This window comes from Octodon degus, unplaced genomic scaffold (assembly GCF_000260255.1).
Source record: "Octodon degus isolate 3935 unplaced genomic scaffold, OctDeg1.0 scaffold00287, whole genome shotgun sequence".
In the NCBI taxonomy this organism is placed as follows: domain Eukaryota; kingdom Metazoa; phylum Chordata; class Mammalia; order Rodentia; family Octodontidae; genus Octodon; species Octodon degus.
The window spans coordinates 895,601-907,387 of record NW_004524863.1 but is presented as its reverse complement, the minus strand read 5'-3'; the positions used below and the strand labels follow the sequence as shown (position 1 = coordinate 907,387).

The 11,787-nt window shown below is 46.1% G+C and overlaps 1 protein-coding gene and 1 non-coding gene across 2 annotated transcripts; both read left to right on the top strand.

Moving 5' to 3' along the window:
* Nucleotides 1–3,504: 3,504 nt before the first annotated feature.
* Pa2g4 (proliferation-associated 2G4) lies at nucleotides 3,505–11,781 on the top strand. The gene is given in 11 exon segments (XM_004649013.2): nucleotides 3,505–3,789; nucleotides 5,794–5,922; nucleotides 6,187–6,292; nucleotides 6,382–6,451; nucleotides 6,545–6,637; nucleotides 9,516–9,579; nucleotides 9,802–9,880; nucleotides 10,108–10,320; nucleotides 10,973–11,067; nucleotides 11,283–11,464; nucleotides 11,697–11,781. Coding segments are annotated over 11 exon segments (1,185 nt in total). The 5' UTR covers nucleotides 3,505–3,701; the 3' UTR covers nucleotides 11,763–11,781.
* LOC111814296 lies at nucleotides 10,489–10,592 on the top strand. The gene has a single exon (XR_002819319.1). It is a non-coding gene; the product is annotated as a U6 spliceosomal RNA (small nuclear RNA).
* Nucleotides 11,782–11,787: the final 6 nt, after the last annotated feature.

Sequence of the window (11,787 nt, the reverse complement as noted above, 5' to 3'; positions counted from 1 at the left end):
ATTTCATCATGCTATTCTGGATAGAATGCAACTTAAACTTGTGAATTATTTCCAGAGTCCATTTTAGTATCTGCAGACTAGTTGCTACCAGTAACTCAAACTGCAGAAAGCAAATCACTGAGAAGGGGGGAAGTAAGCTGGAAGAAATTAAGCAACAGGTCCAGAATTCAAACTTCCCAATTCCAATGTATATGCTCTTCATTATAACCTGTCAAGAAAAACTAAGTAGGAGCCCATGTAGGGGACACTTTTCTTGTTTATGCACTGAATCAAGATGAACTCCAACAGTCATGTCCTCCTCATATACCCAGACATTTCATCTCAGGTAGTGGTGGTGGAGTGGCCAGAAGAAAAAATAACTGGACATCTTTGTGTAACTCATAGCTCTTATGTACTGTTAGTGATTGCCACTCCTTGTAAGTAGATTTACAGAGGTCCCAAAGAACCACTTTTAGGAGCTACTCTACTCTCATCCAAAAATGAGAAGCTTCTAGTTTGGTTAAAAGAGGACCAGTCTTCAGACTTCTGTCCTCTTGGATGGAAACTGGAGGTAAACATCTGTTGTACCATTGAAGATTTTGTTCTGTTTTTATACATGTTTAAATAAAAATGGCAGTTTTTCAGCTTCCTGTCAAATGAAAATTGATTGTACGAGGGAGACCATCTACCCCCTTTCTCTGCTCCTCAGTAGTGGATAAACCACTTTTCTGTTCTCTGACATTCCTACTTTTAGTCCTTCCAGGTTTCTCTGGGCCTAATTCAGGCAAACGCTTATTCTACTGAGCTATCTTCCTGGTCCCCTGGGCCTAATTCAGCTTTAAAATTCTTGTTAAGGGGGGCCGGGGAGATGGCTCAGTGGAATAAGCGCTTTCCTGGCAAGTGCAAGTGCCTGAGTTCAATCCCCGCTTCCGCAAAAAAAAAAAAAAAAATTTTAAAGCAGAGCTGGGGATATAGCTCAGTGGCACAGCACATAACTGATAAATGCAAAGTCCTGCGTTCAACTTCTGGTACCTCCCCCCAAAATGTCAACCTGATTTCCTAGTATATCATTTGGCTGAGTATGGTGCACGCCTGTAATCCCAGCCCTCTGGAGGTTGAGGCTGAGGCAAGAGGATCATGACTTTTTTTTTTTTTTTTTAAATTGTTTTATTCTGCATAGCTTCATTCCAGAGGGGCTCAGTCCTTGGCAGCTGCCTCATGGTGGCCAGCATGTTGCTCAGTTCCTCACATTTTCTTTCCGCATGAATGTGCATCCCACCCTTTTTTTTTTTTTTTTTTTTTTGCGGAACCAGGGATTGAACTCAGGCCCCTCCGCTTGCCAGGCAAGCGTTTATTCCACTGTGCCATCTCCCTGGCCCTCCCCATTTTTTTTCCCCCTCCTTTTTTAAAAAATGTATTTGGTACAGGATCTACAGGGTCTCATGACGTAGATTAGAATCATAGTGATCCTCCTGTTTTCAGCTTCCCAGGTGCTGGGATTTCAGCCGTGGGCCACAATGCCCAGTCTCAATCACGCTCTCAGCGCACCCTGGGGGCAGGGCTGGCATGGCAGGCCTGGGATTGAAACCTGGATGCTACACTCTGTCTAAGCAGGCGCTTTAGTCTGCTGAGACATCTGGCCGGCCTTCCCTCCCTTTTCTTGATGAGCTTGGCGCATCTGTCCGTGGAGACCTTGAGCAGCTCTATGGCACCACTCTCCTAGGTGGCGAAGCCACACACCTCCTGGATCATGTCCAGCATGAATTTGGTGTGTTTGGTGAGGCGTCTACGATGGCAGCTGTGCCTCAATTTGCCCACATTCTTAGTCACCTTGTGGTCCCTGTTGAGGCCCACAGCCATGGGATAGCGTAGGGCCATGGCTACTGTTCAGTGGTTGCTGTGGCAGAAGTTTATTTGGTACAGAGTCTCCCTGCACAGCTAGGACTTGTAGTGATCCTCCTGTCTCAGCCTCCCTATAACTGAGATTATAGGTGAGTGCCACCACACCTGGCTTCAGTGGTCTGGCTCAGTGGAGCACGCACGCTATGTGGTACCAGGGATTAAACCCAGTTCCTTGCACTGCCAAGCTCTCCCTTGCTTGCTCACTTTTTTTTTTTTTTTTCTTTTCGGAACCAGGGATTGAACTCAGGCCTTTGCACTTGCCAGGGAAGCACTTATTCCACTGAGCCATCTCCACAGCCCCTTGCTCACTAATTTTGAGACTCGTCTGGGCTACAAAATGAATTTAAGGCCAGCCTGAACTGAATAGTGATTCCCTGTTTCAAAAAGGCAGAAATTAGGTAAATTCTTTAATTTTATTTTTTAATAACTTCTTTCAAAGCAAACAATGGCCTGGCATAGTGGTGGACCACCTGTAACCACAACAATCAACATACTGTGATAGGATCTGAGTTTGGGGCAACCTGAGTTATGGTGAGGCACTTTTTCTGAAACCAAACAAACTAGCATAGGGCACAATCTTTTTCATACAGGTCAACAAGAAAGTATGCTTGGGAGATTCAAAAAAGGTTTTTTGTTTTGTTTTGTTTGATAAATTCTCCAAGATTGGCCTTGAACTCACTGTGTGCCCCCAGCCTGGCCTTGAATTTGTGGTGATTTTCCCACCTTAGCTTTGGGATTACAGGTGAGTCACCAGACAGCGGCAGGAAAGGTTTTCCAGGTACTTTTTCTTTCACAGTACTGAAACCTCAAAACACACCAGAACTTTTCTCTCCCAAGTGATCCAATTTTAAGTTGTTGTTTTTTTTTCCTTCGGTACTGGGGATCAAACTCGGCCTTGCGCTTGCTACGCAGACACTTCAGGCACTGAGCTATCTCCCGGCCCGGAGAGATCAAATTTTAAAAAGTGATCAAACCGTTCCTTCTCAACAATGCCCGTGGGTGTCCCATCAAAGTTTACTGCTGAACTATTGTTACTTCCCTGAAAGGTTGTGCTCCACACTGGGAGGCCACAGAAAATGGACATTCCCTCAAGTCTGGCAGCCCAGTTGGTCTGACTGTCCAACTAGCTCCCGCTCCCAGCACCCTTCCGTGGTTTCCACGTCCGCGGAGCCCCTCCCTGATGAGCAGTGGAGGACGATTGGACTGGCAGGGCCGGTCGCGCCTGCTGATCCAGAGATCGAAGGCTGCACGCCCAGCTTCCCCGCCGTAGGTGTAACGCGTGCCCACCCGCATGGACACCACTCGGCTCCACCCCGCCTGCCACCTGTAATCCTACTCCTCACGCAGCTCCGCCTCCTCCCCCAGTTACAGCTCTCATTCAGCGTTCCCTTGGATGTGGTTCTTCCTGGAAAGACCACGCTTTCCTTACTGCCCTCCAACGGCTCCGCCTTCCCGCCGGAGCCTGACCCTTCCCAGCGTGCCCGGCGATTCCGGCGTGCGAGGCCCTGGGAGGGCAAGGCCCCGGGGCCTGGCGAGGGGAGCGAGGGGCAGACTGGGAGTTGTAGTTCCTGAGCGTAGAAAGGCTGCTGAAAGTGGGCAGAGGGCAGGACTCGTTCTCCCAGCGTGCCCTGCGCCTCAGCCCGCGCGCTCGCAGCTTCTCGCTCTCGCCACTCGCCTGCCCGCCCGCTGCCTTGCTTGCTGGAGCTTTCGCTCGCGCTCTCCTCGCGGATCAAGGGGCCTTTGGCCACAGCCTGCGGCTGGGAAGGGAAACGGAGTCAGCGGCTCAGGGGAAACGAAGCTGCAGTGGTGGTAGTAGGAAGATGTCGGGCGAGGACGAGCAGCAGGAGCAAACTATCGCCGAAGACCTGGTCGTGACCAAGTATAAGATGGGGGGCGACATCGCCAACCGTGAGTGCGGCCTCAGGGGTCCGGGAATCGAGGCTGAGAGGAAGAGGTGCCGAGTTGTCCTCGGTGGGGCTGGAGCGGCAGGGTGTTGCGGAGCGAGCTCTCGAGGGGCGCGTCCCGGGCTGCCGGGTCGGCGTGGTGGGAAGACCCAGTGTCGAGCCAGGGACTGAGCAGCCAGCCCGGGCTGGAGAGTGGAGGTGCGGGCCGAGGACCGGGAGGAACGCAGGGAGGGCCCCGGCAGGCTCGGACCCTAGGTCGTCATTAAGGCTACGGGGCGCGTCCTCCCCTTTCCCTCGTCTTTCAGTCGGGGTCTCTGCTTTCTGGGGCTCTGGCAAGAGCGAGGCCGCCTTGAGAAGGAAGCGCCCAGCATTGGCGGCCGAAGCACCCCTCTGTGCTCTGGGCCTCAGGAATTGAGCTGAGGCACGTGTTGCCCAGTCCCCGTTCGGGTCGCTGGCTCCCCTCTCCCTCTGCTGCGGTCCCTGACACCAGCTTCCCCACCACGTGCTTCGCTAGCGCTTTTCCTGCTTCAGCTCTCACCTGGTGGGGGCCCCCTTTCGCACTTAGGCTAGCTCGGGGGCCGTTGAAGGGCACTTACCTGGCTTTTCTGGAAGTTGTTCATTACTACCACCGCGCCAATCTGTGCAGACCGCATTAGCTCCTAAATGTGATTGTTCTCAGGGACTTGACAGTTTTGAGGCCATGCTCTCACCTCAGTTAAGCAAACTTGTGAACAGTACTGGAAAAAGAGAGACTGGCTGAGTTTGGGAGTGTCACAAGTCATCCTTACCCGAACTGTGCTGTTTCTTAGCAGTTCACTGTACTCTAGGCAAGTGTTTCACTCTCCATTTTCTTTTTTTCTAATTCACTTTAACTTTTTCAAACTTTTTTTTCTTTTGAGACAAGGTCTCAGGCTGGCCTCAAACTCGGAGTGACCCGCCTGCCAGCCTCATCCACTGGAATTACAGCATATGCCACCAGGACCTGCTCACTTGAACGTTTCAAAGCCTTCTTGGGGAGATACAAATTTCTTGTCTTTGGGCTTTTATGTGGTTTTAGCTGTAAAGGCAGTGGGTGAAGGTAGTTAAGATGCTTGTGGTCCTATGGCTGTGAACCTTTTTCTGCTTTCTGAAGGGTTGCCAAAGTAGATGTCAAAAAAATCAAACCAAATACAGAATGTATTTGGATCATGGAGAGTTTATGAACAGAACATTGCAACACAATGGGCATTTATTTAGTATAGTACACTTTTCTTTGGGGGGGTGATCTTTTTTCTTATAGTTTATAATTGGAGGTGCTTGTGATCCTTCATATTGAAACTGGGGTCCATTCGGCTCCTGAAGCTTGGAACCTTGGATTAAGTCCACTAAGCTTATATACTTGTTTGTGAGGAAATAAGTTCTACATAAATTGAGATTACTGGGGCGGGGGAGATAGCTCAGTAGAATAAGCAATTGCCTGGCAAGCACAAGGGCCTGAATTCAATCCCCGGTCCCACAAAAATAAATAAATAAATAAATAAATAAATAGAGATGACTAAGACCTAATTAGGGTGTCTGAGACAGAAAGAAGGTAATACTTAACAATGCATCAACTTCAACTCAGCAGTTCTGTGTCTACCTTGTCCCTGACGCCTATAAATTTCTGATGGTTGCTTTGCATGTGTATAGAGTACCTTGGTGAGAGCCCCCTGAAGTTTATAACTCTTACACCAAAGATACCATCTTTGGAAGTCTGATGCCTTGCCTGGGGAGACTGATTGTATATGCCCAGTTGTCACATAATAATATATGGGACAAAAGGGAGTGTTGGCCTTTTGATTTTAGGAAAGGAAGGTAGAAATTAGAGATTATAGGCGGATCTATTCTAGGATGTAAAACTTGTTTCCCCTGTAAGCCTCAGGACAGGGGCAATAGGCATTATTAGAAACTTTGAGTCCATCTTCTAAGTACCACTTAAGTGATTATTTAAATAAATATGTACAGGGCTGATGTGGGTTTTTGTCCCCAGGGGTCCTTCGAGCTTTGGTGGAAGCATCCAGCTCAGGTGTGTCAGTATTGAGCCTGTGTGAGAAAGGTGATGCCATGATTGTGGGAGAGACAGGAAAAATCTTCAAGAAAGAGAAGGAAATGAAGAAAGGTAAAAAAAAGTCCTTCCCTTGATTTCCCAGGTTTGACCTTTATTTGATCATCTTTAATTTTATTATTATGATACAACCACCACTCTAATTCATTCAGCTTAATATTTGGAGTGGCAATTGGATGGTTTCCTACCCAGTCCAAACTGATTAAGTTGAATCAAGTTCCTAAAAAAAAAACCCAAACAAACAAAACCTTGCACTTCCTCTTAGGAGCAGTAAGGTTCCTGAGAGCAAGACAGTGAGGCTGATGCTTATTTTTACAGGTATTGCGTTTCCAACCAGCATTTCAGTAAATAACTGTGTGTGCCACTTCTCCCCTTTGAAGAGTGACCAGGATTATATTCTCAAGGAAGGTGACTTGGTAAAAATGTAAGGTTAAACCATTCTAGGGCATTTGTCTTTTATCTGCGCATTCATGTAGTGCTTGTTCTTAATACAGTGTTCTTTTTGCCTTTCAGTGACCTTGGGGTTCATGTGGATGGCTTCATTGCTAATGTGGCTCACACTTTTGTCATTGGTGTGCCCCAGGTAGGTAGGTGGCTGCCCACAGACATTAGCCAAATGGTCAGCTGGATTAGTAAACTTTCCAGGAAGACACTGATTACATTTCCTTATCTACAGGGGACTCAAGTAACAGGGAGGAAAGCAGATGTCATTAAGGCAGCTCACCTATGTGCTGAAGCTGCCCTACGCTTAGTCAAACCTGGAAACCAGGTAAGATGTATATCCAGCTCCAAAGCTTAGTAAATACAAACATGCATTAGGCATTTAGAACTACTCTATGGAATCAACAACTTCCCCAATAGTCCAGCTGTTTGTTTTTAATGAAACAGTCTCTTATGTAGTTCAGGCTGGACTAAAATTTATGATGTTCCTCTTGTCTTAGCCTCCTGAGTGCTGGGATTGTAGACATGTGCCATCTAAAAAGACTACATCAATCTGTTTTTCTGTCTCTCTTTCTCTGTCTATATCTATATCTATATAGATATAGATATATCCCAATGATAAAAGGTATCCGAGGGCTGACCAGATAGCTCAGTGGATGAAAGCTTCCTTCTTAGGCAGACACGGGCTGGGGGTTCGATCCCTGGCCTTTGGTGATCGAGACAGTGATTGAGACTGAGACTGGGTATGGTGGCACATGTGTGCGCCTGTAATCCCAGTGCTTGGGAGGCTAAAAAAACAGGAAGGATTACAAGTCCGATCTGTGTAGTGAGACCCTGTAGACCATGTGCTAAATACATTTTTTAAAAAAGGTATCAGAGGGCCGGGGAGATGGCTCAGTGGAATAAGCACTTCCCTGACAAGCGTAAGGGCCTGAGTTCAATCCCCAGTTCCACCAAAAAAAAAAAAAAAAACCAAAACAAAGGTATCAGAGTAAACATGTCAAAGACAGGCTAACGGTGGGCATGGTGGTACATATCTGCCCAGCACTATGGAAGGCTGAGGCAGGAGGATTGCAAGTTGGGAAGACCTTGTCTTAAAAAAAAAGTCTGGGTAAGTAGCTGAATGAAGGCCAAAGCTTCAGTGTCCAGAACCAGGAAAAAATAAACTAAAATTTGCTCTGTCATTTGCAAGTCAGGTAAGAACTCCACAGTGGTGGAGTTGTCATGAACTGTTAGAATTAAGCATGTTAGGGCTGGGGAGATAGCTCAGTGGACTAAGCGTCTGCCTAGCAAGCACAAGGACCTGAATTTGATACCCGTACCACATACTGTGCCAGCCCTGGAACCCCAAGTGTGCTGTGCCAGACCCAAAATGGGGTGTGGGACACACTTGTAATCCCAGTGCTAGGGAGGGTAAGACAGGAGATTCACTAGAGTCTGAGCTGTGTAGCAAGACCTTGTGCCAAATAAATAAAGAGGAAGAAGCATGTTAGATTGATAGTGGAGACATTTTGCTAATAGTTGACATTTCCAGAGAGCTATTTAATGCCAAAACATTGTGTTTTAGTTTTTTGTTTTTTTAATTTTACTTATTTGTGTGTGTGTGTGTGTGGCCAGCTCAGCCCACCAGGGGGTGGGGCTGGCTGGCATGTGGTGCTGGGGGATTGAACCGCGGTCCCTGTGCTTCGCTAAGCTTGTTCTAAGTAGGTGCTTTAGACCACTGAGCCATCTCACCAGCCCCTGTGTTTTAGTTTTTAGGGTTGTTTTTTTTTTTTTTTTTTTTTTTTTTTTTTTTTTTTTTTTGAAACTGACTGTAATAACATAGTCTGAGCTGGCCTCAACTCTGGGCACTAATACCTCAAGTGGGCTATTTCATACAATTATTATTAATGTATTATGTATTTCTATGGGAAAATAGAATTTTGTAGTGGCTAGTACATTATATGACTGACATCAGATGGGGTCTGTCCATATTGTATCACCATACTTTACTATTAGTATTTTAAAATAATGTTGAGGGGCTGGTGAGATGGCTCAGTGGTCTAAAGCACCTACTTAGAACAAGTTTAGCAAAGGACAGGGACCTCGGTTCAACCTCCCAGCACCACATGCCAGCCAGCCCCGCCCCCTGGTGGGCTGAGCTGGCCACACAGACATACACACAAATAAATAATTAATTAATTAATTTTTAAATAAATAAAAATAATGTTGAGTTTTGAAACTCTCATTGCTATTTGTTTCTCAATAAAATAAAAATAATGTCGAGGGTCTGGGGAGGTAGCTCAGTGGAGTAAGTGCTTGCCTGGCCAGTACAAGATTCTGAGGTCCTGAGTTCGATCCTTGGTACCACCAAATAAGTAAATAAAAATAAATAATGTTGAGCCAGGTGAGACACATCTGTAATCCCAGCAGTTGGGAAGCTGACAACAGTCTGAACTCTATAGTGATACCTTGTATCAAAAAAACAAAAACGGCCGGGGAGATAACTGAGTAGAATAGCGCAAGGTCCTGAGTTTAATCCCTGGTACCGCCAAAAAAAAAAAAAAAAACAGGGCTGGGGAGATAGCTCAGCAGCAAGCACAAGGTCCCAACTTTGACCCCCAAGTGCCACACGCACACACAAAACAGCTGACTGTGGTGGTGCACGTTTGTAATCCCAGCACTCAAGAGCTGAGACAGGAGGATCACTACAAATTTGAGGCCTGCCTGGGCTACATGGTGAGTTCAGAGCCAGCCTGGACTACACTCTGTCTCAAAAAATAAAACAACTCTGAGCTCAGATTTCTTTTATCTATAAAATGCAAAACATAAAGTTGTGCCTTATTCTCACAGTTATGAAAGTGTAAAGTGTTTATAGTAATACCTGGAACACAAATATTTAATAAATGGCGAGTAGTTTGGGCTGTATTTTGGGGGAGGTTTTTTTTTTGTTTTGTTTTTCTGTTTTCAACTTAAGTAAAGATCAGATCAGGTTTGAAAGGAGTAAAAGCTATGGCAAAAGAAAGGTTTGCTAGCCCCTCTTGAACAGAGTGCCAGGTAGGTATAAAGGAATAAATACTGAACTTTACATGGGAAAATCCATGTTTATGGTAGCGTTCTTCGACATACTTGTTTAACCTTGGGTGAATCAGTTAACCTTTTATGCTTACAGTAGAGAATTTATTAGCTCCTAATATCTCACCTTTTATTTGGTTTTGTACTTGTAGAACACACAAGTGACAGAAGCCTGGAACAAAGTTGCCCACTCATTTAATTGCACACCAATAGAAGGTGAGACCTCGATAACAGGGTCAAGGACCTAAGAATGAATAATTTTGCAGAATTACAGCTTTCACTCCCTCATCCTGGCTGTAGTTCAGTCTGAGCCAGAAACTTCAGTGCCCTGTTCCTGTAGCCAGGCACAGTGCTGGCATGGTCTGACTCCCTGAGTGGGTGTCTTTGGACCTTTTGGGATCTGGCTAGCTGGTACCACAGCCCCTGTCCTGTCTCCAGGTATGCTGTCACATCAGTTGAAGCAGCACGTCATCGACGGAGAGAAAACCATCATCCAGAATCCCACAGACCAGCAGAAGTAGGTGCCAACCCCATTCTTCCACCACACCAGCCATAAGCTATTCCCCCCGCCCCCATGCTCTCAACTTAATCACACCAGCCTTCTACTCCAGACCCTGAGAGCTATGGGTTAGGGGGGCAGGAATTGAACTCAGGACCTTGTGCTTGCTGGGCAGGTGCTGTGCTGCTGAGCAGTATCCTTGCCCCGTTACTCTTTATGGTCACCTTTTTCTCTATTCCTTTTAGGAAGGACCATGAAAAGGCTGAATTTGAGGTACATGAAGTATATGCTGTGGATGTTCTTGTCAGCTCAGGAGAGGGAAAGGCCAAGGATGCAGGACAGAGAACCACCATTTACAAATGAGACCCCTCCAAACAATATGGCCTGAAAATGAAAACTTCACGTGCCTTTTTCAGTGAGGTGGAAAGGCGTTTTGATGCTATGCCGTTTACTTTAAGGTACTACACTTAGCAAGAACAGGACTTAGAACCAGTTTGACTCAGACTACGCACCCAGGAATGCTTTTCCTTCCTTTCCTCTCCCCTCCTGCCCAGACTTGTAGTAGCGTGTACACTCAACATAGGTCCTGCCTTCCTCTCATTGAGGCTAGTGTAAAAGCAATCCTAGTGCTTGCTTTGGCAGAACGTATGGTAAAATTAGAACAGTGGAGAGATTGGCATGACCTCTGCATAAGGATGACATGCAGATTCACAAAGTACTTCTTTTTTTTTTTTCCCCGGCATGGGGGATCAAACTTCAACCTTATGCTTGCCAGTCAGGCACTTATCTTGCTGAGCTATCTCCGTGGCCCATGTTCCTTTTTTTTTTTTTTTTTTTTTTTTTTAAGAAAAAGGGGTTCTGGGGAGATGGCTCAATGGAATAAGTGCTTCTCTGGCAAGTGCAAGGGCCTGAGTTCAATCCCCAGTTCCGCAAAAAGAAAAAGAGGGTAGAGATGATTTCTGAGGCTGGGATGTAGCTCAATGATAGAATAAATACTAGCCTAGCGTGTATACCCTAGGACTAGTCAGCACTACAGAAAAACTAAAGCAAAATGGTGAGGCTTGGTGGGCAAGTTAAGGAGTCCTCTGAATTTCCCCTTTCCTTAACCAGAGCATTTGAAGATGAGAAGAAGGCTCGGATGGGTGTGGTGGAGTGTGCTAAACATGAGCTGCTGCAACCATTTAATGTTCTCTATGAGAAGGAGGGTGAGTTCTGAAGAGAATTCACTTTGGAGCCCTGCTTAAAAATGGTACCATTTTCCTTTTTTGTGTGTGGTACCGGGGATTGAATTCTGGACCTTATGCTTGCCCGGCAGGCACCTACACTGCTGAGCCAGCTCCCCAGCCCTTCTCCTAATTTTAGAAAAGAGCCAAGTTTGATAGCATCATTTCTTCAAAGCATATCTTCATTTTTCCCATAGGTGAATTTGTGGCCCAGTTTAAATTTACAGTCCTACTCATGCCCAATGGCCCCATGCGGATAACCAGTGGTCCCTTTAAGCCTGACCTCTACAAGTCAGAAATGGAGGTCCAGGATGCAGAGCTAAAGGCCCTCCTCCAGAGTTCTGCAAGTCGGAAAACCCAAAAAAAGAAGAAAAAGAAGGTGTGTTATGATTATACTCTTCTGGCAGGGAGACCTGGCTGCTGTTCCGCCTTCCTGGGTCATGATGGTGTACTACTGATTTTTTATTTCATTTTTATTCATTTATTTATTTTTGGAATCTTGATCTCACCCGACTCTGTCTTGCCACAGAGAATCAAGATACTTTTCTTTTTGTTATCTAGACAATTTCCTAATTAGTTAGAAACTGACATGTCTTCCTCTTGTCTTACAGGCCTCCAAGACTGCAGAGAATGCTACCAGCGGGGAAACACTAGAAGAGAATGGAGCTGGGGACTGAGGTGGGTCCTGTATCCCCAGCTTGC